General features: G+C 31.8%; 2 protein-coding genes and 1 pseudogene across 2 annotated transcripts; 1 reads left to right on the forward strand and 2 right to left on the reverse strand.

Annotated features, from left to right (window-relative positions):
- The first annotated feature begins 652 nt into the window (after window positions 1–652).
- On the forward strand, window positions 653–3157 carry LOC116111056 (protein MET1, chloroplastic-like). Its single transcript, XM_031397264.1, has 7 exons — window positions 653–1197; window positions 1549–1655; window positions 1843–1937; window positions 2091–2167; window positions 2376–2496; window positions 2627–2686; window positions 2775–3157. Exons 1-7 carry the CDS (start codon window positions 785–787, stop codon window positions 2913–2915), a joined length of 1014 nt encoding a protein of 337 aa, XP_031253124.1. The 5' UTR covers window positions 653–784; the 3' UTR covers window positions 2916–3157.
- A 55-nt stretch (window positions 3158–3212) lies between these two features.
- Window positions 3213–8786, reverse strand: LOC116111055 (pumilio homolog 12). Its single transcript, XM_031397263.1, has 6 exons — window positions 8567–8786; window positions 6132–7826; window positions 5808–5970; window positions 4951–5114; window positions 4166–4424; window positions 3213–3990 (listed from the first exon to the last, which is right to left on the reverse strand). The coding sequence occupies exons 2-6, from the start codon at window positions 7748–7750 to the stop codon at window positions 3883–3885; spliced, it is 2313 nt and encodes a 770-aa protein (XP_031253123.1). The 5' UTR covers window positions 7751–7826; window positions 8567–8786; the 3' UTR covers window positions 3213–3882.
- A 5446-nt stretch (window positions 8787–14232) lies between these two features.
- On the reverse strand, window positions 14233–27258 carry LOC116111052 (annotated as a pseudogene).
- Window positions 27259–27276: the final 18 nt, after the last annotated feature.

The following is a 27276-nucleotide window of genomic DNA, read 5'->3' on the forward strand; positions in this document are numbered from 1 at the left end:
CAACCTCACCAATTCTCTCCATAACTTGTCCACTTTTTTTTCAAGTCTTGGGTATTTTGCATAGAATATTTTGGTGACTAAAGAATATGCTTATATGTCAAAAAAAAAATCTATTTTACTTTTCAAAAGAAAGAAAAAAAGTGAGATGACCCATTTGGTATACGATTTTCTCACAAAATCGTTGTTTAATTCATCAAGTTCTTAAATTAAGATAGACGACAATTAAGTAAATTATTAGGATCAGACACTTAACACCAACCAAGTATTATAACTTCATCCTTACAACCACACTTTGAAACACTTATGATTCAAAATTATTCAACTCTCTGACCTTTGTAATGACAGAATAATGATCCACCTAACCAACAAAAATAATCCAGTTTTAATATGATAATGTTATCTAATTAATATTTTAAGTAAAAAAAAAAAAAAAAAACAACAATGTCACTATATATAATAAAGTTTTAAGATAGAAACTATTAAACATGCTTACAGTAATTAAAATTTGTACAAGGAAATCCCAATTATGTATTCACTCTCACTAAATTTGTAACTACTTTTACAACCACTCACAGACAGCCACGTGGCACCAAATCGTAGAATCAAAGACAAACAAAACAATGATTCAGAGCCACTAGTGAAGTACCTGTAATCTAAACCTCTTCCTTGTCTCTCCCTCCCAAAATCCAACTCTAAAGTCTTCTCAAATGCCTGCCACACTTCATCTCTGAGCTCAAAATTCAAACTCAAGAAGCTAAAGAAGCAGTTCCTGTAACCATCAGCCATGTCTTTAGCTCCAAGTAGCTATGCTTCGCTTTACTCTTCACCGCCTTTGCCTAGAGCCACCATTCAAGCTTCCAAACAAAACCCTTTGCAAGTCTCACAAACTAAACATTTTTTTTCCAAGAAAAACTTGTTTTTGAGCTCCTCGAGCTGTTCTTGCAATACCTTTTTGGTGAAACCTTCTGTTTTGGTGGTTAAAGCTTCAGAAACTGAGGCACAGACATCAAAGACTGAGAGTGAAGGTGAAAAGAAGGAAGAAGAGTATGAAGAATATGAGGTGGAGATTGAACAGCCTTATGGACTCAGGTTCGCTAAGGGAAGAGATGGTGGCACTTACATTGATGCTATTGCTCCTGGTGGCTCAGCTGACAAGACTGGCAAATTCACTGTTGGAGATAAAGTCCTTGCCACCAGGTGTGTTTTGATTGTTCTTTCTCAATTTTCAAGATTTAGTTCTTTGAAAGGTCAATTAGAGGCACAAAATTGAGTAAATGATTCTTTTGTATGTGTATAACTGATTGATCTGATTAAAAAAAAAAATGAACGGCATGTGGGGTTTGTCAGTGAAATTGTGAAGGGCTAAATTTATTTCAAGGTTCTACTGGTGTTCTTTGCAAATTTTGAAGAGATTTGAGCTTAGCATATCTGTTTGATTATTGTTTTCGGTTTATTAGATATGTGCTTGAGATTGTTGTGTAATTCTGTTCAAATTTGAATGCATTCATGGATGAGAATGTGACATAGGGAGTTCTAAATTGAATGCAGTGCTGTGTTTGGGACAGAAATATGGCCTGCTGCCGAATATGGGAGAACAATGTACACCATCCGCCAGCGAATTGGCCCGTTACTCATGAAAATGCAAAAGAGATATGGTTGGTTCTTCATCCATCCTTACTTTCACTCTAACAACCTTCAGTTCAAGATTTATTGGAAATGGAATGATGACAAAAAGTTTGTTAGAAATTCAATTTCCACTCGTATTAGTTGTCAATGGTTATAATTTTTTCATGAATTATGCATTGCGATTTGAAGTAATGAGTACATCGATATGTTTTGCAGGGAAGTTGGAGGAAACAGGTGAATTGACAGAAAAGGAGATTATAAGAGCTGAGAGGAACTCTGGTGTAATTAGTAACAGAGTGAGAGAAATCCAAGTGAGTATTATTTCTTTAAGAATGATAGTTACAATGAAGCTGAAATTGCATACTACAGCTCTTCATCTCCTTTGCTTTTTAGTGTAGGAAATTTTTTCAAGTTTTTTGTAAGATAACACTAGTGTAGTCTCTACAATTTGATTTTGATTTCAGATGCAAAATTACTTGAGAAAAAAGGAGCAGAAAGAACAAAGAGAAAGGGACCTCCGTGAAGGGCTGCAACTTTACAAGTAAATCCTGGCAATTGATCCTTTTCTAGTCCTTTTCGATTTGCATTCACTTTCTAACAATAGGCCAGTGAACCACAGTTTCATTTCGATTCAGCCAAGTACTTCGCTTTTCGTGATTAAGATTCATCCTATTTCTACCGCATTTCATGCTTTCTCAGTTATTCGTGTGGCTAATCGTTCTTTTCCATTTCCCGTCTGGCTTATTAAGGGCTGGGAAATCTGAGGAAGCTTTGGTGAAATTTGAGTCTGTATTGGGATCAAAACCAAGTGCAACCGAAGCTGCAGTAGCATGTTACAATGTGGCATGTTGTTATTCTAAGCTTAATCAGGTGTTGTCTTGTTTGCATTAACAAAAGACTATCACATATATTGCTTCGATTATGGCAGATGATGGAGACAAACATCGTCTAAGTTCCAACTGTGTTAATGAAATTTCATGATATCTTTGAACATGACCAGGTAAAAGCTGGGCTCTCGGCTCTTGAAGATGCCATGGAAGCAGGATATGAAGACTTCAAGGTAATCTATCATTTAGAACAAGTACTTTGGTTTTTTTATTCAATATGTGAGTCTATGAGGTATCTGAAATTGTCATCGTTGTTAACAGAGAATCCGGACAGATCCTGACCTTGCCAATCTCAGAACTTCTGAGGAATTTGATACTCTTTTGAAGAAGTATGATGAATCTTTTATCAATGAGAATGCCATCAATGCCATCAAGTCGTTATTTGGTTTCGGCAAAAATTAAAGCCATGAATTTGCCATAAAATTGGTGATTGTTCATGAGCAACAGAAGATAAAAGGGCTCGCTGAGCCATAAACTGCCTGAAATATCTAGAATAGCTTGTACGATTTTGTTCATAGCATTATTTCAAGATGATACAAAGATGTTTATATGATTTTCAAACAGCGGTTTCTTGTTTCTTTCGCTTTCCTGACAAGAAGATTGAAGAGAATCGATCAACCAAGATCATTTCACAAAATCTTTAACTTGTCAAGTATTTGCCTATATACATATGCATCTCTTGTCTTTGTTTCGCCCTTCGGCTACTCTTAATCTTGCTGGTGGACATTTATCACTTCATACAGAATTCTGGGTGTTACAGCAAACTGATGGCAAACTAAATTTCAGAACCTAGATTTAATAGAGGAATAAAAACATATACGATAACATAATTACTGCCCCAATCGTGGCATTTTATAGACAAGAAATGTACACTCGAAAATAGTCTGGAATATATAGACAAGGAAGCTTAAAAGGATCTTCTTCTCGCAACAATTTACCAACTTTGAGCTTCAGTGAAAAAAAAAAAAAAAAAAAACTCTTAATACAATTCCCAGAAGCTCAAAGAACTTTACATTTTCTTCTCATCGATTTATTTCTATGGAAAAAAAAAAAAAAAATTGTCGTTCTACATACACGTGGATTCCACGTTATGCAAAATTTGTTGCAAGTCCAAAATGAAACTTGAATTGGAAAACAAGAAAGCCTAAAACAGCTCTTTTCATTCCAGATGAGCCGTTAAAGCCATCCCTTGACCCATTTTTCAGATCAATGCTTCAAAATCAAGAAAATAGAGCTGAACTCGGAGCTTTTCTTCACCTGCTTATTACAGAAGTTACAGGATCATCTCAAACTACTATACCTAAGGTTTGCACTGCCGAGGAGAATATACAGCATCAAAGAAAAACATTTATTTGATCCAGCTTGCAGATTATTTCTTCAAGCTATTGCTAGATAGAACTTTCTTCCCATATGGGCTGGTCCGCAGAACAGGTACATGAGGTCTTATGGCATCCACCAATGCAGCATGAAGTGTTCCCTGTTAACGAAAATATAAAAAATTATTCAAAAAAAAAAAGGATATTCCATCAAATAAAAGAAAATAGTCCAAAACCATATACTAGTTACCAAGCTTCAGGTTTCATTTTATACAGGACATGCTTAAAGAATTTTGTCATAATAACAATGGTTTGACAAACAATGAAATTGCGCACCTTTGATTGATGCAATGCTGCTTGAATAACATAGTTTCCATAAGGATCTAGCATGACTTGATCCAGGTGAGCATTACTTATCAGCTCCCGGATTATACGAGCACGGCATTCCTCATTTGAATATTTTAGGCATTTCTCAACCACATTACTACTGTACTTCTGCATGGACAAATCCCCATAGTTACCCTCCAACTGATCAAGAATATTCATTGTTGCCCATGGGAGTCGAAGCTCAAACACAAATTGCACAACATAGTTCCTGCACGATAAAAAGAGTTTGAATCTTAAAATTGTATGTTTATTATGCACAAGTAAAGACAACCTCAGCAAATTTTGAGTATTAACCTACCAATGAAAATCCTGAGAATTATCCAAAAAGGGAAAAAGTTTCAGAAAGTTTTAAGTTCTTTTCTCAATAATTTATTTCTTTCCAGTTCTCTTCCTTCATAGAATAAACAAACAGAGAAGGAAATAAAAACCTTGGACAAAATGCAACTTTCTAATACATATTACAGTATCCAATAATTATCAAGTTCCAATGAACAAAAGCCTCAACCATCTATCAAGGGTGGCAGTGAGAGTGGCAGTGCATATGTGGCAGTGCATATCATTCTTCTGTCGTTCATATGGATGTTATTTATACTTTTGACTAATATACCACCACTTCTTAGAAAAAGTGAATCCAAACACCATTCATAAAGAGAGAAGAGAATGAAACAATCTTGCAGTTATTGACTCTGAAAATTAGGTAAAGATACGGTTCAGAAAGAGGAAATATACAGTACCCGAATGCATCTTGTGAAAGGATTAGAGCATTTGAAGTGATTTCACAGATTAAACGACGTCTATGCTCATCCTCGGAATGAGTAAGGCATTTTTGAAGCACACAACAGCCATGGCGATCAGTTGCAAGCTCAACACAATTATTAGTTGCAGCTTCAAAGAGGAACTGCAGGAGCAATCATAATCCCATCAATCAAATCACTTTTTCCAGAAATACAAGACATCTAATTTTAATTTCTATATGACAGTAGGACTCAAAACAAACAGAATTGTCATCAGATGCATCCACGTGTGAAGACAAATAATTTAACTAAGTGATCTTACGGAAATTCTACAAAATGAAATCAATTTGCTTTACTTTTTATAACACTTAAGGGCATAAACATAAAAGGAATCATCATAATACATGAATGAAAAAGTAGGAAAAAGAAAAATATAAGCACTACCAAATTGGAAGTAACATCATAATCAATATACTAGAAAAATGGTGAATCTATAGATAGTTTCATTCCATCTATTGCAAACATATTTGATCGCTATGCATTAATCAACGCAGTAAGTATGGAAACTTCAAAGGCACAACTGTAGAATATAATTCTGATTATTCTACAATGCTTATTTTCCAGTGGTAGTGACCCTTGTGCCCATCTCTACATTTCACAGAAAAACGTGATCTTATTATTGTAAAAGCAAACTTCAATTCATCATGAACTTCTTTCTACATGTTACTTATTAAATATCAAACTGGGAAATGTGAATGACAGTTATTTTTTAGGTATATTACATTTAAGAGGATACATAGAACACCTAAACAAAGAACAATGCAAATGAACAAAATATACAGAGAGCAGGGGGTTACCTTGCTGTGCTCTGGCTGTAAATACAATAAGCAGCGCTGTGCAACATGATTTCCGTTCATATTTTTTATGAGTGTCACTATACTAGGTTTCAATGATGAGACAACCAAGGAAAACTGCTCTGGACTCTTAAGGGTTTCAATAACCTTCTGAACAGCCCGAGTCCTGTTTTTGAAACAACAAAATAACTAAATAATATACAAATGAACAAAAATTAGCACTTACTATTATAGAACAGACAAACAGACACATGCGCATATACACGTACTCACGCCAGCAAAACCAACAATGCAGAAATAGAGAAAAAGAGGGAGAGAGGAATCAACCCATGCATGTCACATGAAATTCTGACAAGATCTCCAGCTTTTCTTGTGATGGCATGAAGTATTTGCATTCTCTGATCCTCATTGCACACCTCAAGCAGCTTCTGGACCAGGTAATTTCCGAAGGGATCCGTCATGAGCTCGACAATGTGATCAATGATCTCAACAAATATCTTTTCGATATCTTCAGAGGTGCCCTCTGATATTTTTCTTTGCAAAAAGCGGCAACCATGTTGGTCCTTCGCCATGAGATATATTCTACCAGTGACTTCATCCACAGAATTATATTTATGTGGTTGAGGCCTCAAATTAGTACTTTTGAGATCTGTAGTGTCATGGGACAAAGACCACGAGTTCAGACCATCAAGCTCAATGCATCCAACATTTGGATTAGATAAGCTAAGGCATACATGACCATTTGATAGAACTTTTCCATTCTGGTTTCCATGAGATAGCAATTCATTTCCTGCAACAGCTCCAAATTTGACAGATTTAAGCATGTTTAATCCCTGTGATCTTGTTAAAATCTTCTCAGGACATGTCTGCTTTCCCACTTTTCCCAAAACATGCATAGCATTGTACTCAGTGGAGGAAAAAGCAGGATTTGGTTGGTTCATACCTCTTGGGACTGGATAAGTGTTCCAAAATGTTTCTTGATTAGATTGTTCAAATCGGTTTGGTATCTCAAAACATGGTTGTCTTAGGTTACGACCAATTAGCTTAGTTGGAATATTTCCATTCAGTTGAATAGGATTCTGGGTTTCCGTTCGCTGATTCCGAAGCTGCTGCTGCAGAAATAAGTACTGCTGATGCATCCTATGATATTGTTCCTGTTCAATATTACTCCAACTAATATTAGGCTGGTTTAAATGTTGTGAATGTAAGTAAGGAAACGAGGATTGTGCTTCGGCAAAGTAGTGCTGCTGATCAGACATTACAGGAAACTCCACACCAGGGACAGGCAAATTAGATAGGAACTGGAGACCCTGCACCCCATGAGCAAGCGGCAAGGCAGCAGAGAAATTTTCAACTGGCTGACAATAACCAACCTGCGTCTTCTTGAGTTCTTGAAAATCAGGATTTACAACATTTGAACTTTCTTGTCTAACTTTTGCCACATTGAATTCATCAAAACCACAGGGTTTGTTATTTGTTGATTGGAAAGAGGAAACAACCATCAGTCGCGGATCAACATTAGAAACCGGTTCCTTTAAGCTGCTTGTGTATTGGGAATCCAATAAAACAGTATGATTCGGTGAGGATTTTGCCCAAGGACTCCCAGGTTCCATCATTATTCCCCCATTAAATCTGAGATCAGCAAATGCAGATGTCAAGGACTGGTCATCAGGAAGATTTGCTTCCTGCTGTCCAATCCTCTTGATTGGTGACTGACGAGGTTTATCCACTGATATCTTTCCTTCATCTAAACTTCCATTGGTTTTGAGTTTTTCAGTCAAAGGCCCTTTGCAGGAATTGACACTGATAGGCAACAAGCCAAAATTTGAAGAGACCCTCTTCGGTCCAGATTCCTCGGAATGTGTATTCCCGGATGTAGCATTCGGTATCTCCCCAAGAAGCTTTTCAAATTCATCAACCCCTAGTTCAGTTCTTCCATCTTCCATTTTGTGAATAACTTAAGAACTCCTTTCTGCCAAACAGATTCTAAACCACTAGGCAACGTAGACGCACAGGAAGACCCTTACAATGCAGCAAAAACTCTATGTTAGACAGACATCCACAATGTAAATTATCATAATTATAAAAAATAAAAAAATAAAAAATGAAACTTGAACAGGATTTGCACAAACCCACTATATTAAAGAGCATCAACCTCATTTCTGATTGTCATTTATACATGAACCACAACCCACATTGTGAAAACTACAAAATCTCCCAGACAATTTTTGAAGTTTTCCACCATCAATACTAACCCATTAATCAAAACACAGACACTACAATAGTGACTGCTATTTTAGCATCCATTATAAAATAAAATATAATCAAAAAACAAAAAGAAAATAAACCATTTATGAAAATAAAAGAGTTATCAAAGCATCAAAGCATTAAGAGTCAAGAGACTAGTTCAAAATCAATCATAGAGTGGTTTAGAACAAATTATATCCTCACCAATCCATCATCAGAGTCATTAATCCAATTGAAGACCAATTTTATTGATTTTAACATATCATAACGAGAATCAAAAAGATTAGATTTGTGTAAACAAATCTAATACCAACAGAACCCGAAAATTCAACCATGTCATCAAACAAGGACAAACCCAGGAAAGGATAATCATCAAAACACAATCAAAATTCAATCTTGATAAAATAAACCAATCAAAAACCAAAAAACAAACAAACCCAATTCAGCTAAACAAAAACACAGAACAATGCAGAAAAGGAGAAAAAGAAATGATTTTGATACGATCAAGGACTCACCAGCAAGAGAAGATAGCTGGCATTAGAGAGACAATGAAACCACCATAGCTAAAAGAAAAAAAAAAACAAAACACAATCAAAAACACAAAAAGACTAATTCTTTGGGAGAGAATTAGGGGTTTACAATGATTTAGAGGGAATGCAAAGAGAGAGGAGAGTGAAGAGGAAAGGTTAAAGAAAGTGTGAGGCGGCGTGAAGAAGAAGATGAAGAAGTTTTCAAAGTGTGTGTATTTGTAGAAATGAGAGAGTGAGTTACAAAAGAACCAAACACAACAACAACACTCACCAACTACATTACGAGATTTGGCAATTACTTCTCCCATTACCATAACACCATAACCATGCATGGCATTGCCATGTCTCCTCTCACTTTTTGCCTTTTTCTTTAACATTTTAATATAAATATGTACTTTACATATACATATTGATATACTATATAGTTTATTCTCTATTTCAGGAAATTTCATTTCACTTTCTCTTCATATTCTTCAATTTTTTTCATAAGATTTCTATGATATGATACTGAATGTATTGTATGGTATGGATATCAGTATCTACCATATAAAAAAAAACACGTAAAGATACTGAATTGATTGATGATATGAAAATTGGATATATATATATACCATATAAGAAACACATGAAGTTTTTATTATATGGTCCCGAATGGTATGATATCGGGGTATTTGAATATGTCTTTTCATTCTTATTTAATGGTTACAGATAATATAAACAAAAAAGATTATGAAAGGAAAACAAGAAATTTGGAGTGGTTTTATTAAATTATGGTCATTTTATGATATTTGATTGAGGGAATATTTCAAAATATTGGATAAGAATCCATCTTGTTTCTAACTAAAAACTTCATCCTTATCCTACAATTTACAATAACTTGATTTGTTGGTATTTCTTCTAATTATTATATTATACTTCATTAATTATAAAAATATATGTGGGTTTAATGGTTAAATTTTATGTTTAAGAATAAAATAAAAAGTAATCTATTTATTGAATTATTTGGATTAAAAAATCAATTCACTAATTTTATTATTAATAATGATAATGAAAGAGGAATCAAGGCACTTTTTGTGGGCAAAAAGGAACTATTGCCCATGCTATTTATTAATTAATTGCAAGCTATGCTTTTTAAAGTAAATGAAACATTAATAACTATCAACAAATACCAAGCTCCAATAATATCAATTTTTTTTTTTTTTTTTTTTTTTTTGGCAATCATAATAAATTTGTATATATATTAAAAAAAAAAAAAAAAGAGTGCCCAAATAAAATTTAATTTTAATTAATAAAAAGCTACTAAGAATAGAACCATTAGTATTAGACCGGCAGATTGGCAGATTGGCAAGATTTTTTAGATCTTTACCAGTATATAATGTAAATTAATTAATTAATTATTTTAAAAACAAACCTTTAAACTCATCATGGATATTTTATAAATAAACAAATTATAAATAAATAAAATGTTATTATATTATGAAGCATACTATGTTCTTATAATAATTGTTGTATTGATATAATGTTTATGCTTTGTTTGACCAAGAATTGTCTTTAGGGAAAAGATCATCCTATGTAAAACATTATTTTTATTTTATTATAATTATTTACAGGGCTTTTAATAAATTGATTTTTTTTTTTTTTTTTTTTTTGTGATAGAAGTGTCCAGGTTAGCTTGAGCGCACCTTAACTAATCTCGCGGGGTTCTAAAGTTAACAACCCGATAAATTCCTTCAGTAATCACCTTTATTAGCAACTTAGGTGGATCAAAGTCAATACCTCTTAAGTAATACACCCAAAAGTCCTAGTTGACCAATGGACAATCCAATGATGGTTTATATTAAATTGATTTAACATCAAGTAGAAGGTTAACTTGACCAAATTAAGTTTTAAAATTATATTTATATGTAATTCAATAGTTTTAATTAAGAAATAAAATAAAAAGAATTTCTAGATTAAATTATGCTATTGTGACTAATATTTATTATTAAATTATGATTCAATCAACTCTTGAAAGCATAAACGAGTAATAATACATTTATGTATATAAGTTTTAATTCAATTTTTTATTATTTATAAAGAAAATAATTTGAAATAAAACTCATAAATGCAATGATACAATATAAGTTCAAATATTCTCATCTAAATATTAAAAATCAATATGAAAAATGTAAAAATAGAAAGTCATATTGTTTATAAGTTTCACAAGTGATATATGTCCTGAAACTCCTAACAGAAAAAAGCTTGAAATTATTTGTGTAATAATGACACTTATTTAAAACATGACAAATTTGTTAATGTTTAAAATGCACAAATTACCCCTAATTTTACACTCAAATTTAATTGCGTTTATGTAGTTAATTGTACATGTGGTCCTATGTAATGTTAGGAGCCACCTCTTCATTAGGGTTGTTAAAGCCATTGTCACCTTCTTCAACCTATAATTACATACATACACACAAAATTCTCTTATCAGAACATTTGTTCTTGATAATTTTTATCATTAGGACCTTAAATTTGAGATGATAAATCTTGTTAATAATTGAGATTTATTCAAATTTTGATGTTTTAGTTTATATATATAATAATGAGTAATACTAACCTTACAAAGAGACAAATCCAGTCTTTAAAATTCATGATTTTCTCTCTCTCTCTCTCTCTCTCTTAAAGGTTAAATTTGTCTCTTTATATGCTTCTTTGTATGTCTCTTTATAAAACTAGTATTACTAATAATTCTCTCATACAATCGTCTTAAAATTTTTTATGTGTGGACAAGGATAAATTGCTTACACGCTCACTTCACATTATAGGGTTTTTGAAGTAAGTGCCTAAACACTTACCCTTGGTCTGAACATAAAAAATTTTAGAATGTCTGCCTAAGAGAATGACTATACAGTATGATTATCAAAAGGGAGAACGACAATTTCCCACCCAAGGTTTGGCAAAACGACACTTTTTCATCTATCAAGTTTCAAAATGATACTTCCCCATCCTTCGTTAGGTTCTGTTATATTTTTCGTTAATATTTTACTGAAAATACGAAAATACCCTTAAATACTTTACTTTATAAATTTTTTATTATTTTTTAATTAACCAAAAAGTCAACTATTAAAAATACAAAAAAGAAAATATAGTTAACACCATCTAAGAAGTTAGGAGTAATGCTATAAAATTGTTTAAAATTAAATAATCTTAATATTTATTTATAATATTTTTCATTTTTACTAATTAACATTAAAAATCAATATTCCTAATTAATTAAATAAATAAATGTATCTTTATACTTTGACTAATAAATAATCGAATAAAGAATTTAAATTAACTAAATTTTAATTTATAATAAACTAATTAAGAAATAAACTATTTAAAGGTATTTTCGTCTTTTCAGTCAAATATTAACAAAAAACACTAACAGAACCTAACGAACGGTGAAAAAGTATTATTTTAAAACTTGACTAGTGGGAAAGTGTCATTTCATCAAACCTTAGGTGGAAAAATGTCGTTCTCCCTTATCAAAACCATGAATAAATTATAACCATAAATAAATTTTATATATATGAGAGCATTAGGTGGTGATTAAGCAAGGTCTTAAATTTTTAATATAATAATGGCTTCGTTTGGTTGGATTTTGGGAATACTACTTTTAGTATTCTCAAAAAAGTTAAACAGTAAAATACCCAAAAACTCACAATATTATTCAACTTTATTCAAAATTTTTTAAAACAAATAAATTTGTTAATTCAATTAAATACCCCTAAATATTTTTAATGTTTTTGTTACGGCGACTCCGGCCACCCTCCGGCGGTGGTGGCCGACTGTCCGTATTTGAGGGTGAATTGGAGGTGTTTTTGTTAACTTTTAATGTTTTATTATAAGGGGTGTTTTGTAAAAAAACAAACATATGAGGTATTTTATAATTTGTAAATCCTACATCGTAATACCCGCCCAATTCAACTTTTTTTTAACTTTTTTCAAAAAACTTTTCTCAAAAACACAAAATTATGAACCAAACGGAGCCAATATCATACCGATTCTAAATATATATTCATTTCTCAATGTAAAGCCTTGAAACTTTAGTGTATGAAACAATTAAGAACATCTTTAATAGTACTCTTTATTTTAAAGAATATCTTTCATATATATAAAGAGTATATTCATTAGTTTTTACATATAAAGAATAAATTTTTTATTCAAATACAATAAACTCTTTAAATTTTAAGAAAAAATATGTTTTTTCAAAAAAAAATTAATAAAACAGATAAATAATAAATGAAATGCATGTAAACTTGTAATTTATTATTTAAAATTAGGATAGAGAGTGAAATTTAACTCTTTAAATGTGAAAAGTCAAACTCATTCTTTAATTTATATTTAAAAAATAAAACATCTGTTGACTATTATTTTTATAGATAAACTCTTTATAATAAAGAGTTTGAATCATATAAAAAGTCATTTAAAAATACTCTAATGCTAATGTCTCACAAATCACACTAAAGCATCTCCAATTGTACTATTTTATATAAATAAAAAATATTTTTAAATATAAAAAACAAATTTTTTATTCAAATCCAATGAACTTTAAATTTTAAATTTTAAAAGAGGATATGTTTTTTAAAGAAAGAAACTTAATAGAAGAAATAAATAATAAATAAACTTGATAAGATATAAAGTAAGATTTAACAGTCAAACTCATTCTTTAATTTATATTTAAAAAATAAAGAGTTTATTGAACTCTTATTTTTATAAATAATAAAGAGTTTAAGAAAATCATTTTAACTTAACTTCACAAACTCTAAAATTAGAACTCACACGACTAAATGCTGATTTTGATTCATACTCAAAATTTTAATAAAATGTAGCATCAATGAACATTCGTAACAAATTAGAGCAAACATATTGATGATGTTCATTCCATTCAAAACTTCCTCAAAAAGAAACCCGACGGTCCCAAAATGGTTGCCACATTCATGCCCTCACAGATGCTAAACAACAATCATGAACATACAAATGAACAATATCTATTGCTAGAGCATGCCCTCTCACCTCTCATGACTCGAATTAAAATTCAAAATGATACTCACTTTCAAGACCATACTTTTTATCATTCATGAATCTGAAAAGTTCCCATTTACCATTTCTTTTGGGTAAGCACATGGTACAAGAATTTAAGAGAAAAGGAAATCAATAACTTAGGATAACATTACCCCTTTATTTGGAGGGATAACTTTTCCCCTTGTGCCTTTAGATCAAGATTGGCAACCTTGACCCAACAGCCGCACCATTACCCCTCCTGGACTAAGATCGACAACCTTATCCATAACTTAAGATAACATTACCCTTATCGCAGGGTAATGTTACCCTTGTGGCCACGACCCTTATATCAAATCAATGACCTTGATCCAAGGGATGAGCCGTACAAAAGAATTGGAGCCCCTTCTGGTCATAACCCTTAGACTAAGGTCGAAGGGTTGCCCGCCCTTTATCCAAGGGCTGCAATGGGGAGGGGGTAATGTTAGCCACCCTTGTACCTTAATTAGATCATCTTGCATATATAACAAAACATTGAAAAGCAAAACAGAAAGTGGGCAAGTTAGTAAGATAATTGTCTTGAAAAGAAGATTAAGCTTCAAGGCAGTGTAAATTAGACATCAATATTCAATTCAATAACAAGAATGAGATCTAATGAGATAAGAAAGATAAATTGTCTTTTCACTCAAAAAAGTTTAAAATCATTGCGAGTGTACATTAAATTGCAAGCCGGTTCCCTAGCAAGCTATCCTCGTCAAAATCCATGAATTCTAGTGATACTAAATTGTTAAAATTTACAAAACAATAAGGAGCTCACTGGCACTTGTTGCTACCATGAAGTATGGACCTTATTTGCTCTCTTCTTTTTATCTTGCTTAATTATCTTAGTAACCGTATCCTGCCGCAATAAAGTGAAAATACAGTAAAGTTAGTAACCAAACTCATGGGTTCCAGGGCAATACGCATGGAAGAATAAAGCAGAAATGAATTTGGTAAACTTCAACTTCACCCACTACAAACCTGAATTGTCCATTGGGTTCCCAGCAGGAACGGCGGATTCAGGCTCCTTGATCTCAACCACCACACAGTCGGACATCAAGAAAGTTTTGGCAACTGAGGAAGCATGCTCCAGGCAACACCTGACCACCTGAATCGAGGAAAGTTAATATATTTTAGTAATTGCGTCGAACCTCATGGTGAAATACTATAGGAAAGGTGTGTACAGAATTACTAATTCTTAACACTCCGAATTCCGTATAGCAACTAACCTTGGTTGGATCAATAATTCCTGCAGCCATCAAATCTTCATAGTTTCCAGTTGCAGCATTGTATCCATATTTGTGGTTGTCACTAGAGAGCACCTGTGAATTGAAACACAAATTTCTCATTAGAAACAAAAATTGAAAGAAAGTCAAAACAATAGTAGACCTCACAAGTTAATAAGAGTTTTTATACCTTCTCACTGACTACGCTCCCATTAACACCGGCATTTTTGGCAATTAATTTCAGAGGGTAACTCAGAGCTCTCTTCACAATTTCGGCCCCAACCTGCAATTCATATCATAACCACCATTCAATTCATTTCAACAAAACCTCAACACATTCAAAACTTTTAAAAACTGCCAGGATGCAACTTAAATTCTACCAGTCAAAGGTCCAATATATATTCAACCTTAAAGTTGAGTCTTTGTAATGCTGAAAGTGTTTAAAGATGAAACCAGAAATACCGTATTACCTTTTCTTCGTCATTACCCAGGCTCTCCTTAATGGCATCTACTTTTGATGATACGTTTTAAACCAGTTAAAAAACGGATAATATTACTAAACCGCAAAATCGGTCCATATTAACAACCTAAATCCTAAACGCGATGCAGTCATTCTCACGCCCCTTTCTCGTCTTCTTCAATCTTCAATCTTCAGTTCTTTCTTTCTCCGTTTTCCTCACAAAAAATTTCTCAGCAAACTCTCTGTTCTTTGCGAAAATTGTAACGGTTTCGGCTCTATCTTCTGTTCTCTCTGAAATCCCACCCAAATCGCGTTTGAACTCTCTGAAAAGACGACGTCTTCCTCCTTCGCCGAAGTTGACGATGGCAGCTCCGTTCCTCGCTGGAAACGACGGCGATAGCTTCATTTGTTGACGATGACTCCATTCCTCGATCTAGGTACGCATTCCCGCCCCTACATTTAAGTTAACAACCTTTAACTTTTTCAATCTAAAGGCAACCATAGCTAGAAGGTGTACAGCTATCGGGTTTTTAGTCTGAATTGTTAGGGTTCTTTTGTGTTGAATGAGCAATTGATTTGGGGCTTTTTGCTGGGGTCTTTCTCGTTGTAATTGGGCAGATTTGTGAGAGGGTTGCATTTCATCTGAGGCTAGGATAGGTCTCTGATTTCTTGTAGGTTATAGAGAGTTATTGAGTGATTAGGCTTGGGTTAAAGCATTGCTCTGTTTCGGCAGATTGAGGTGTAATTCTTTGTTTTTGATTTCTTGAATCTTGTTTGGTGTGGATTGATTATGTGTTGGATGATAGGTTAATTGTGTCATATCATTTTTGTATTTTCACTCTCCATTGCTACAAACATTTGAAAAAAAATTTTGTTAAATTACTATTCGAGTGGGGGGTTCCTTCATGCATATGGGAAAGTTTGATGTGTTTTATATGAAGAGAAATGGAGGAGATGATGATGGAAGGATTCTTAGGGATTAAGACGGTTGAAGTTTGATGTGTTATAGTTGTAATTTGCACCGATTTCTTAAAGAAACATTATCAAATTGATGATGGTGATCTTCGAAATTGGAAGGAGGTCTCTAATATATTAATCAAAATCACGCCTAGTTGTATTATTTTTATTTCAACTAAAATCAAATTAATTATAGTCTAGTGTATATTGAATTTATTGGTCATGAATATATTATTTTAGTTCGTAGAATTGATAGAAAATTGTAAATGATCAAATCAGTTCTGTTAAAAAAAAAAAAAAAAAAAGGATATATCAAATTTGTGGGCACAAATAAGAAATGGAAGTTTCTTAATTCCCTAGTTGATTATGTAGTCTCAATATTAGGGATAAGATGATGAGATGATGATGGGAAACTTCAAAACTTTGTTAGAATGATTTGATTTAATTATGAATGTGAGAAACAATATAGGCAGCATTCAAACTTGTCATTTTTGTTTTTAGTATTACTCAAATCTGGGGAAAATCCTTACACAAGCATGAACCTAATTAATGAAATTGAAACATATACTTAATTGATAGTTGTTATGTCCTAGGGAGTTTGTTGTGAAACCAGTTGAGGTGTATTGTCCTAGGGAGTTGTTTAGCTGGAAAAGATGATATTTTAGGAAGTGTTACAGAGAATAAGTTGGATCCTATTGATTATGAAAGTATCGAAAAAACTGAAGGTTGGATAGTTGACGATGAAAGAGGAGAAGGAGGGTCAGTGAACTTAATTATGAGGAGTTGGAACAAATGTTATATGGGAAGGATCTATTCTACTGGAGTTGCTGATCATCCTTCTTTTATGATTCAACCGATGGTTCGAAGGGTTGGTTTCAATTATTAAAAATCAGTATCTATTTAAATTAAATTACAAGTTTTAACTTATGTTTCTATTTTTTACTGAATTTATGTAGATGGTGGTGTGGTTATGATGAATTTTGAGGTAAGGTGGAAGCTCAATCAACATAGAGAAGGATCAAAGAAAAAAAACACTTGCATCAAATGTTTTGTTATTAATTGTTATGTATTTTGTCATTTGAAGTAAATCAACATAATGTTTGGATTTGAACTTTGATATTATTAATACTTAAATTATGTTAAGATTGGTTGAATTGAACTTTGAATCATGTTGGACAGTAATTAGTTGTTATTGTCTTATTGAAAAATAGAAATCTAAAAAAAAATTTTTTTTTTTTTAAAATGTGCTAACATCATCAGATGTGTGATAATATCACAGTTTAATCAGCATTCTAACCGGTTAAACGTGGACTGACCATCAAAAGTTGCTTCCGGTCCGATTTTAAAACATGATAATTATGATCATTGAAAATTAATAACTTATAATCATTAAATCAATCAGTTATTGTGTTATATCCATCAACTAAGCAATATTGCAATTCATTATCAAAGAAACTGCAACTTCACATAAAGTGACTAAAACATTTATCATATAGAGTGGCCTACGTTTTATTGTTTTGTGTATCACCACCACCATATCATCACACTTGACCAAATTAAGTTTTAAAATTATATTTATATGTAATTCAATAGTTTTAATTAAGAAATAAAATAAAAAGAATTTATAGATTAAATTATGCTATTGTGACTAATATTTATTATTAAATTATGATTCAATCAACTCTTGAAAGCATAAACGAGTAATAATACATTTATGTATATAAGTTTTAATTCAATTTTTGATTATTTATAAAGAAAATAATTTGAAATAAAACTCATAAATGCAATGATACAATAAAAGTTCAAATATTAAAAATTAATATGAAAAATGGAAAAAAGGAAAGTCATATTGTTTATAAGTTTCACGAGTGATATATGTATTTGAATGGGAAGTCCTGAAACTCCTAACAGAAAAAAGCTTTAAATTATTTGTGTAATAATGACACTTATTTAAAACATGACAAAATTGTTACAAATTACCCCTAATTTTACACTCTAATTTAATTGCATTTATGTAGTTAATTGTAATGTCAGGAGCCACCTCCATTGTTACCCTTAATTCTCTTATCAAAACATCTTGATAATTTTTATCATCTCGACCTTAAATTTGAGATGATAAATCTTGTTGATAATTGAGATTTATTCAAATTTTGAAGACACTTAATATTACGGAGTTTTAATTTATATATATAATAACTCTCCCATACAAACGTCTTAAAATTTTTTATGTGTGGACTTCACATTATACGGTTTTTGAAGTGAGTGCCTAAACACTTACCTTTGGTCTGAACATAAAAAATTTCAAAACGTCTACATAAGAGAATGACTATATATTATCATTATCATTATCAAAATCATAAATAAATATATATCATTAATTAGATCTAAATTAAAAAACATTTCAATTTCATGAAATAAATCCAAAGATGTACAAGCATGGTCCAGGAATATCCTAACTTGAGAAATATATATAAAAGAGCATCAGATGGTGATTAAGCAAGGTCTTAAATTCTTAATATAATTATATCATAACAATTCTAAACACATATTCATTTCTCAATGTAAAGCCTTGAAACTTTAGTGTGCAAATCAACTAAGAGCATCTTTAATAGTACTCTTTATTTTAAAGAGCATCTTTTTTATAAATAAAGAGTATCTTCGTTAATTTTTATATATAAAAAACAAATTTTTTATTCAAATCCAGTAGACTCTTTAAATTTTAAGAGAGAAAATATATTTTTTCAAGTAAGAAACTTAATAAGACAGAAAAATAATAAATAAAATGCATATAAACTTGTAATTTATTATTTAAAATTAAGATAGAGAGTGAATTTAACTCTTTAGATGTGAAAAATCAAACTCATTCTTTAATTTATATATAAAAAATAAATAATCTATTGGACTATTGTTTTAATAGATAAACTCTTTATAATAAAGAGTTTGAGTCATATAAAGAGTCATTTGAAGATGCTCTAATGTTAGTGTCTCACAAGTCACACTAAACCATCTCCAATTGTACTCTTTTATATAAATAAAAAGTATTTTTATTAATTTTTAAATATAAAGAATAAATTTTTTATTTAAATCCAATAGATTCTTTAAATTTTAAATTTTAAGAGAAAGAAATTTGATAGGAGAGATAAATAATAAATAAAATGTATAAAAACTTGTAATTTATTATTTTAAAATTAAGATATAGAGTGAAGTTTGACTTTAGATATGAAAAGTTAAACTCATTCTTTAATTTATATTTAAAGAATAAAGAGTTTGTTCGACTTTTGTTTTTATGGATAAACTCTTTATAATAAAAAGTTTAAGATAGTCATTTAAAGATGTTCTAACTTCACAAACTCTAAAATTAAAACTCACACGACTAAATGTTGACTTTGATTCATACGTTAAAAGTTTTAAGACGTTAACCACCTCAAAATTTTCATGTATATAATATAAATCAAGTCATAAATTATAATGTCAAAACTCAAAACAATTACTAGATTCAAAATGGCAACTTCTCCTCTGCACTTTAAAAACTTTAGAATATCTATATTAAGAATACATTATATCACAGATACAATATTTTTATACAATCATCTTTTGAATAGCAACTTCTCCTCTGCAAAATATGATTAACTGATTTTGAAATTAAAAATAAACTTTTATCCAATCATCTTTTTTCTTTCCACATCATATCGTGAAAGAAATGTTAAATGTAAAATATTGCTAAAAAAGAATGTTCATATAAATTTTCAAAATCGTCTACGTTTGAAAACTTTCATGTATATATATATCCACATAAGTCATCTAAGGTTGTATTGGCAAAGCAACAAATGGAAAAAACTTCACATCATGAGCAAGAGTAGTTGAAAATTACATAAATTAAGCAAAGTTGGAAAAAATAAACGTCAAGAACAAGAGAAAGAAGTTGAAAAGATAATTATCACTGTTTTAAAAACCGGACCGAACCGGCCGGTCCAACCGGTTGGATCGTGAACCGGTCACGTGTCCGGTTCGGTTCACTCTCAAAACCATTATAAGCATTAAACCGTTTTAAACCAGTTAAAAACCGGATAATATTACTAAACCGCAAAATCGGTCCATATTAACAACCTAAATCCTAAACGCGATGCAGTCATTCTCACGCCCCTTTCTCGTCTTCTTCAATCTTCAATCTTCAGTTCTTCTCTTTCTCCGTTTTCCTCACAAAAATTTCTCAGCAAACTCTCTGTTCTTTGCGAAAATTGTAACGGTTTCGGCTCTATCTTCTGTTCTCTCTGAAATCCCACCCAAATCGCGTTTGAACTCTCTGAAATCGACGACGTCTTCCTCCTTCGCCGAAAGTTGACGATGGCAGCTCCGTTCCTCGCTGGAAATCGACGGCGATAGCTTCATTTGTTGACGATAGCTCCATTCCTCGATCTAGGTACGCCATTCCTCGCTCCCTTACATTTAAGTTAACACCCTTTAACTTTTTCAATCTAAAGGCAAACCATAGCTAGAAGGTGTACAGCTATCGGGTTTTTTAGTCTGAAATTGTTAGGGTTCTTTTGTGTTGAATGAGCAATTGATTTGGGGCTTTTTGCTGGGGTCTTTCTCGTTGTAATCTGGGCAGATTTGTGAGAGGGTTGCATTTCATTCTTGAGGCTAGGATAGGTCTCTGATTTCTTGTAGGTTATAGAGAGTTATTGAGTGATTAGGCTTGGGTTAAAGCATTGCTCTGTTTCGGCAGATTGAGTGTGTAATTCTTGGTTTTTGATTTCTTTGAATCTTGTTTGTGTTGGATTGATTTATGTGTTGGATTGATAGGTTAATTGTGTCATATCATTTTTGTTATTTTCCCATCTCCATTGCTATCAAACATTTGAAAAAAAATTTTGTTAAATTACATATCGATGTGGGGGTTCATTCATGCATGCATGGGAAAGTTTGATGTGTTTTATATTGAAGAGAAATGGAGGAGATGATGATGGAAGGATTCTTAGGGATTAAGACGGTTGAAGTTTGATGTGTTATAGTTGTAATCTTGCACCGATTTTCTTAAAGAAACCATTATCAAATTGATGATGGTGATCTTCGAAATTGGAAGGAAGGTCTCTCGAATATATTAATCAAAATCCACCGCTAGTTGTATTATTTTTATTTCAACTAAAATCAAATTAATTATAGTCTATGTGTATATTGAATTTAATTGGTCCATGAATATATTATTTTAGTTCGTAGAATTGATAGAAAATTGTAAATGATCAAATCAGTTCTGTTAAAAAAAAAAAAAAAAGGATATATCAAATTTGTGGGCACAAATAAGAAAATGGAAGTTTCTTAATTCCCTAGTTTGATTATGTAGTCTCAGATATTAGGGATTAAGATGATGGAGATGATGATGGGAAACTTCAAAACTTTGTTAGAATGATTTGATTTATTATTATGAATGTGAGAAACATTATAGGCAGCATTCAAACATACATTAATTCAGCACAATGTTACTTAAACATACATTAATATAAATATATAATTAATTAAAGTAGATTCTATCACTATGATGATTTCACCCATCAGCCACCTTCACCCATTTCTGATTTACAATTGTACACTATTTTTTTGGTTTTATCTGTTTAAAACATGTATGAAAGTCAACTTTAGGTGGCGTAACCTGGCCAAAAAAAAGAAAGCACAAGGGTAGAGCTAACAGTGGTTCAGAAAATAACTATAGGTTAATTTTACCTTATAAAACACAATTAACTACTGCTTTAGACTTTGACTAACTATATTATGTCTACTGATGCTTTCATTAATCTTTAATTAAGGTTTATATTATGGTAGTGTATGTATATGAATGTTTCATATTGGTGTATACAATTAGCAGTCAATTTTATCTATCTTTTCAGGAGGATCCTCTAAGTATCCTATGACGAGAATTTAGAGAATTCATGTTTAAAAGGTTGTGTAATTTGAAGTATAAAACTTAGAGAGTACCCGACTGGAGGGGTGTNAAAAACCAACCAAAAAAAAAAAGAAGCAACCCATTTGCAAGAAACACCTCACAATCATTTGAAAAGCTTAAAGAAACAATATTTCATAAGAGAAAAAGAAAACTTTGAACACATATAACAACAACATCGACAACAACACCCATCTTCCATTTTCAACATGAAAACAAGCATAACACAAAGAAAAACGAAAAGGGATTAGAGGGTGTGAATGAACTTACAATGACACAGCGGTGGATTGGGAAGTTGAGAGCTTTAGGGTTTAAAAGATAAGGAGAAGTACGGAGTAGAGTTGAAGCAGGTGGGTGGGTTTAGAAAGTTAAAAGAGTTTTTAGGTTTTTAAAGGGGATATCAATATCATAATGAAGCAAACGGTCTTGAAACTTCTAGTTAATCTTGACCGTTGGATTTGAGTTATTTGTCCTATTTTAGAACACTCTAGAAGATATTTGCATTTTGTTGTGTTCTTGTTGGGATTTCCACCCAACATCTTTGCCTAAGAAGTTAAAAGAGTACTCGTTTTTCACTTAATTAGATTTTTTATTAAAATTATATGAAATTTTAATTTATTATTATTGAAATATTTGATAATAATATAGGCAAGATTAGGTTTCAATATGTTTAATCAAACCAACTTAATATTTAATGGTTAAAATTTATTGTCAAAAGAGTATATTTCATGTGATTAATTAAAATATATTATTATAGAAAACTATAGTCTATCCTTCATTAATAATCGGTATAATGATACTACTATATCGTTTTGAAAACTGATAACACTTATTTTATTGATTAATGGAATCTAATTATTTATAAGTATTTTTATTTTCTGGTGATAAGGGGTTTTAAAAAGGTAACAAACTTCAAAAATTGTCCTCAAAGTTTTAGAAGTCAGTATACTAAGGCTGCAAACGAATCGAACAGTTTGCGAACAACTCGATGTTCGTTCGATAACTATTAGACACTGTTTTGCAAACAAACTGTTCACGAACAATTTGATATTCGTTCGATAATATGTCCAATCGAGTTCGAACATGGGTTGTTTATTCGATTATGTTCGCAAACATTATACGTTCGACTGATTCATCCGTTCGCAAACAATCTGTTCGATTGTTCGTTCGTTTATGTTCGAAAAACATGGTATGCATTATTATAATTTTTATATACTTTTGTTTTCATTTTCTTTCTTTTTTATATTATGTTTGGTTTAGTTTAGGTGAATTTTTTTTAATGGTAATCAATAATAAAATATTATGATACTTTTGTTTTTCTTATATATATAATATGTTTGGATTTTTTTTTTTTTTCCAAATGTGATCAATAATTAAATATATAAGTATATAACATTTTAATTAAAAAGTAATAAATTATTATGATACATAGCATAACAAATTTAATAACATAATAAATTGTATAATCAAGTAATATATAATATAGTAAATCCAATAACATAATAGTTTCATATTTTTCCAAATGTAATCAATAATTAAATATTATAAGATAACATTTCAATTAATAAATAATAAATATAGTATAGTAAATTGATGAACATAACATATTGTATAATTAAGCTATATATAGCATAACAAATTTAATAATATAATAGCTTAGTTAAATATAGTATGGTAAATTGATGAACATAATATATTGTATCCCTGAGTGATATATAACATGACAAATTTAATAATATAATAGCTTAATTAAATATAATATGATAAATTTATGAACATAACATATTGTATAATCAAGTGATATATAATATGACAAATTTAATGACATAATAGCTTAATTAAACTTAAATTAATCACATATTTATATTGATTATATATTACAATAAACCCTCATACCACTATGAATTTATTGGTGTTAATACAAAATATATATGTAAACAATAATGATATATATATAACAAATTAATCACACATATGTATTGATCATATATTATAATAGACTCTCATTGCACTATGACTTTATGGGTGTTGATACAAAGTGAAAACACAAATTCTCATTAGAAACAAAAATTGAAAGAAAGTCAAAACAATAGTGACCTCACAAGTTAATAAGAGTTTTTATACCTTCTCATGACTCGCTCCCATTAACACCGGCATTTTTGGCAATTAATTTCAGGGGTAACTCAGAGCTCTCTTCACAATTTCGGCCCCAACCTGCAATTCATATCATAACCACCATTCAATTCATTTCAACAAAACCTCAACACATTCAAAACTTTTAAAAAACTGCCAGGATGCAACTAAAATTCTACCAGTCAAAGGTCCAATTATATTCAACCTTAAAGTTGAGTCTTGTAATGCTGAAAGTGTTTTAAGATGAACCCGAAATACCGTATTACCTTTTCTCGTCATTACCAGGCTCTCCTTAAGGCATCTACTTTTGATGATAGTCTCAAAAGCGTGCATCCACACCAACTACAATGCCTTCCTCAACAGCTGCCTGAAATCATAAGAACTTTTATATTTAACACTCATCACTTGTAAACATAAAAATCACCATAGAAAAATGTGATATATTACCTTTGTGCATTAAGTGCATCTTTCAACTCTCAGTTTCTTTTCTTTGAGCTCGGTTTCAGTTGTGCGCCAACCTTGGAGATCAAGAAGACATCAATACATGATATATACAGAAGATGATATCAATATATCACACTTCTTTTTTTAGTAATTGAAAATACCTGAATAACAGCCAACACCACCAGATAGTTTTGCAATTCTTTCATTAAGTTTCTCCCTTTCATAGTCTTGCTCAGCATTCTGCATGATGAAACTTCAATTTAGCATGAAAAGTTTACAACAAAAAGATAAAATACTAAGAAAATAAACCACATAAACAAACTAAGCCTGTGGACACACATCATCCATGCGCCGGGGGCGGGTGTGGAGGGAGATGAGAGAGAGGAGAGTCCACCTCAATAAGAGTTTAATTTGTGCAACTGTTTGTTTACTGCATCTTGGGTGTCCCATCACCCACATGGTGGTACGTCCTTTGTAAGCACCCACTTTAGAAGCATACCAGCACTTCTTCCAACTTTGTCCAAGGCAAGTCGACCTCATCCCTGATTACAGTTCCTGCACAACAATAGAAGAGGCCTCTCAGCACCAACAACGTAGATAAAGCAGGAAGAATGCTTTTGATTGAATGCTCATTTAAAGTCAACAAAGTTCGATAATAGCATAGTAAAAATCAGAAACAATAGACAAGAGAGTCAGCTTAAGCCAAAAAACCAAAATATACAAAAAGTGAATAAATATCGCATTTACCTCCGGTCAGAGTAGCATATCATCGAGGTACTGGTCTTGCGCTCACAAATCCAGGGCCTTGAGAGCAGCAATCTTCAATGCCCTCTCAGCTGTTCACAACAAGTGTTGCTAAAGCTTCTTGTCAATGTCTTCTGCAATTATCACAATAGGGTGTCCACTCCTAATTGCATCTTCCAAATGTTGATAAGATCCCTCGATTGTTATTTCTTATCAACAAGAAGCAACTGCAATTAAGAAACAATGAAAATGTCAATTTAGAATAAAACAAACCAAAAAAAAAAATAAAGGATAACTATAAAGTTGTAACTAATGCATACCTTGCAGTTCTCAAATTCAACTGCCATTTTCTCACTATCAGTGACAAAATAAGGAGATATAACCACGATCAAATTGCATTCCTCAACAAAATAGAGGGGTGTTTCAGCACTTTTACCCTTTAAGAGTCACAACACCCTTCGACCCACTTTACTCATGGCTTCAGCTATCATATTACCTACTTCGTAGTTGTTACCAGCGCTAACTGCTGCTACATCTGCAAGTTCACTGTTCTCAACTGAAAACCCACACAATTAACCTTGAGCCTCTATACATAAACTTTGTAATGAACAAGGAATATTAGAGTTTAGAACTTGTAAGATGTTAAGTTCCATTTTGATTACCTCTTTGACATTGGACTTGAGCTCCGAAACTAAAGCCTTGGTTGTCTTCTCAATGCCTCTTGTGATTAAAACAGGGTAGCTCCAGCCTGCCACACCTGCAAATTGAAAGCAATTTAGACAGATGGCACAACAATGGCTGAGATTATAGTGCGTTTAACTGTCCAGCAAAACATTCACAACCGGTATGCTCTACAAACCTTGACACCTTCAGCAATAAGACCTTGTGCAAGAACAACAGATGTGGTGGTCCCCTCCAGCCAAGTCATTGGTCTTGGCAGCCGCTTGTCTCACCAACTTAGCACCAATGTTCTCAACAGGGTCCTCCAACTCAACCTGAGAAATAATGGAAAGAACACCATTCATTATCCAACATGATTAGTTCACGATAATGTAGAAAAATGAAGATAGAAATATTTAAAATAATTCAAAAGGATTGACATTTCGTCAAAAATTAAGAGAATTGAAGCTAAAAATCCAGGCTATGAAAAAGGTATTAAAGCAAATGAAAAGTGTCATCCAATTTTGAAGCAGTTGTAAACTTAAATCCACTTCAGTTCAGGTCATAGACTAAAAGATAATAAAAAAATAAGAGAAAAGGCAAACCTCTTTGGCCACAGTCACACCATCATTGACAATTTTTGGAGCAACATATGCTTCTAGAACAACATTCCTGCTTTGGGACCAAGGGTAACCCCAACAGAATCTGAAGTTTGTTCACACAGTCTACAATAAAGAATAAAAGATAGTAGACCTCAACTACCAACGAAAGCTGCAATGCAACATACTCACTGAATAATCGGAGTCTTCACGCAAGAATTACTTGTAGTTTCTTAATGGCCACTCCATCCTTGTTGAAATGTAATCTTGGCAGCATAAATCTTAGGAGAGTGTGCCCTACGTAGAGCAACACTCTGTCTTCTACGAAAGAGCTCGAAGAAATGGATGCGAATGATGACACTTATTGGAAGAAGATGCAAGTTTCTTATCAGTCACGCGGCATTAGGAGCAACCATAGAGCCAAATGGAGACATGGCAGCGAAAGTTGAAGCCATTATATGTTTAATGCTGGC

This window comes from Pistacia vera, unplaced genomic scaffold, assembly GCF_008641045.1.
Source record: "Pistacia vera cultivar Batoury unplaced genomic scaffold, PisVer_v2 Contig624, whole genome shotgun sequence".
In the NCBI taxonomy this organism is placed as follows: Eukaryota; Viridiplantae; Streptophyta; class Magnoliopsida; order Sapindales; family Anacardiaceae; genus Pistacia; species Pistacia vera.

What these genes read in the sequence shown, in the direction of transcription:
- LOC116111056 (XM_031397264.1), top strand. Translation starts at nt 785, where the DNA reads ATGTCTTTAGCTCCAAGTAGCTATGCTTCGCTTTACTCTTCACCGCCT. An exon ending in ACAGAGTGAGAGAAATCCAA is followed by an intron (nt 1,938 to 2,090) that starts GTGAGTATTATT and finishes TTTTGATTTCAG; the next exon opens with ATGCAAAATTACTTGAGAAA. An exon ending in CAGGATATGAAGACTTCAAG is followed by an intron (nt 2,687 to 2,774) that starts GTAATCTATCAT and finishes CGTTGTTAACAG; the next exon opens with AGAATCCGGACAGATCCTGA.
- LOC116111055 (XM_031397263.1), bottom strand. Translation starts at nt 7,750, where the DNA reads ATGGAAGATGGAAGAACTGAACTAGGGGTTGATGAATTTGAAAAGCTT. An exon ending in ATTTCATGTGACATGCATGG is followed by an intron (nt 5,971 to 6,131) that starts GTTGATTCCTCT and finishes TTTCAAAAACAG; the next exon opens with GACTCGGGCTGTTCAGAAGG. An exon ending in CTTTCACAAGATGCATTCGG is followed by an intron (nt 4,425 to 4,950) that starts GTACTGTATATT and finishes TTTATCGTGCAG; the next exon opens with GAACTATGTTGTGCAATTTG.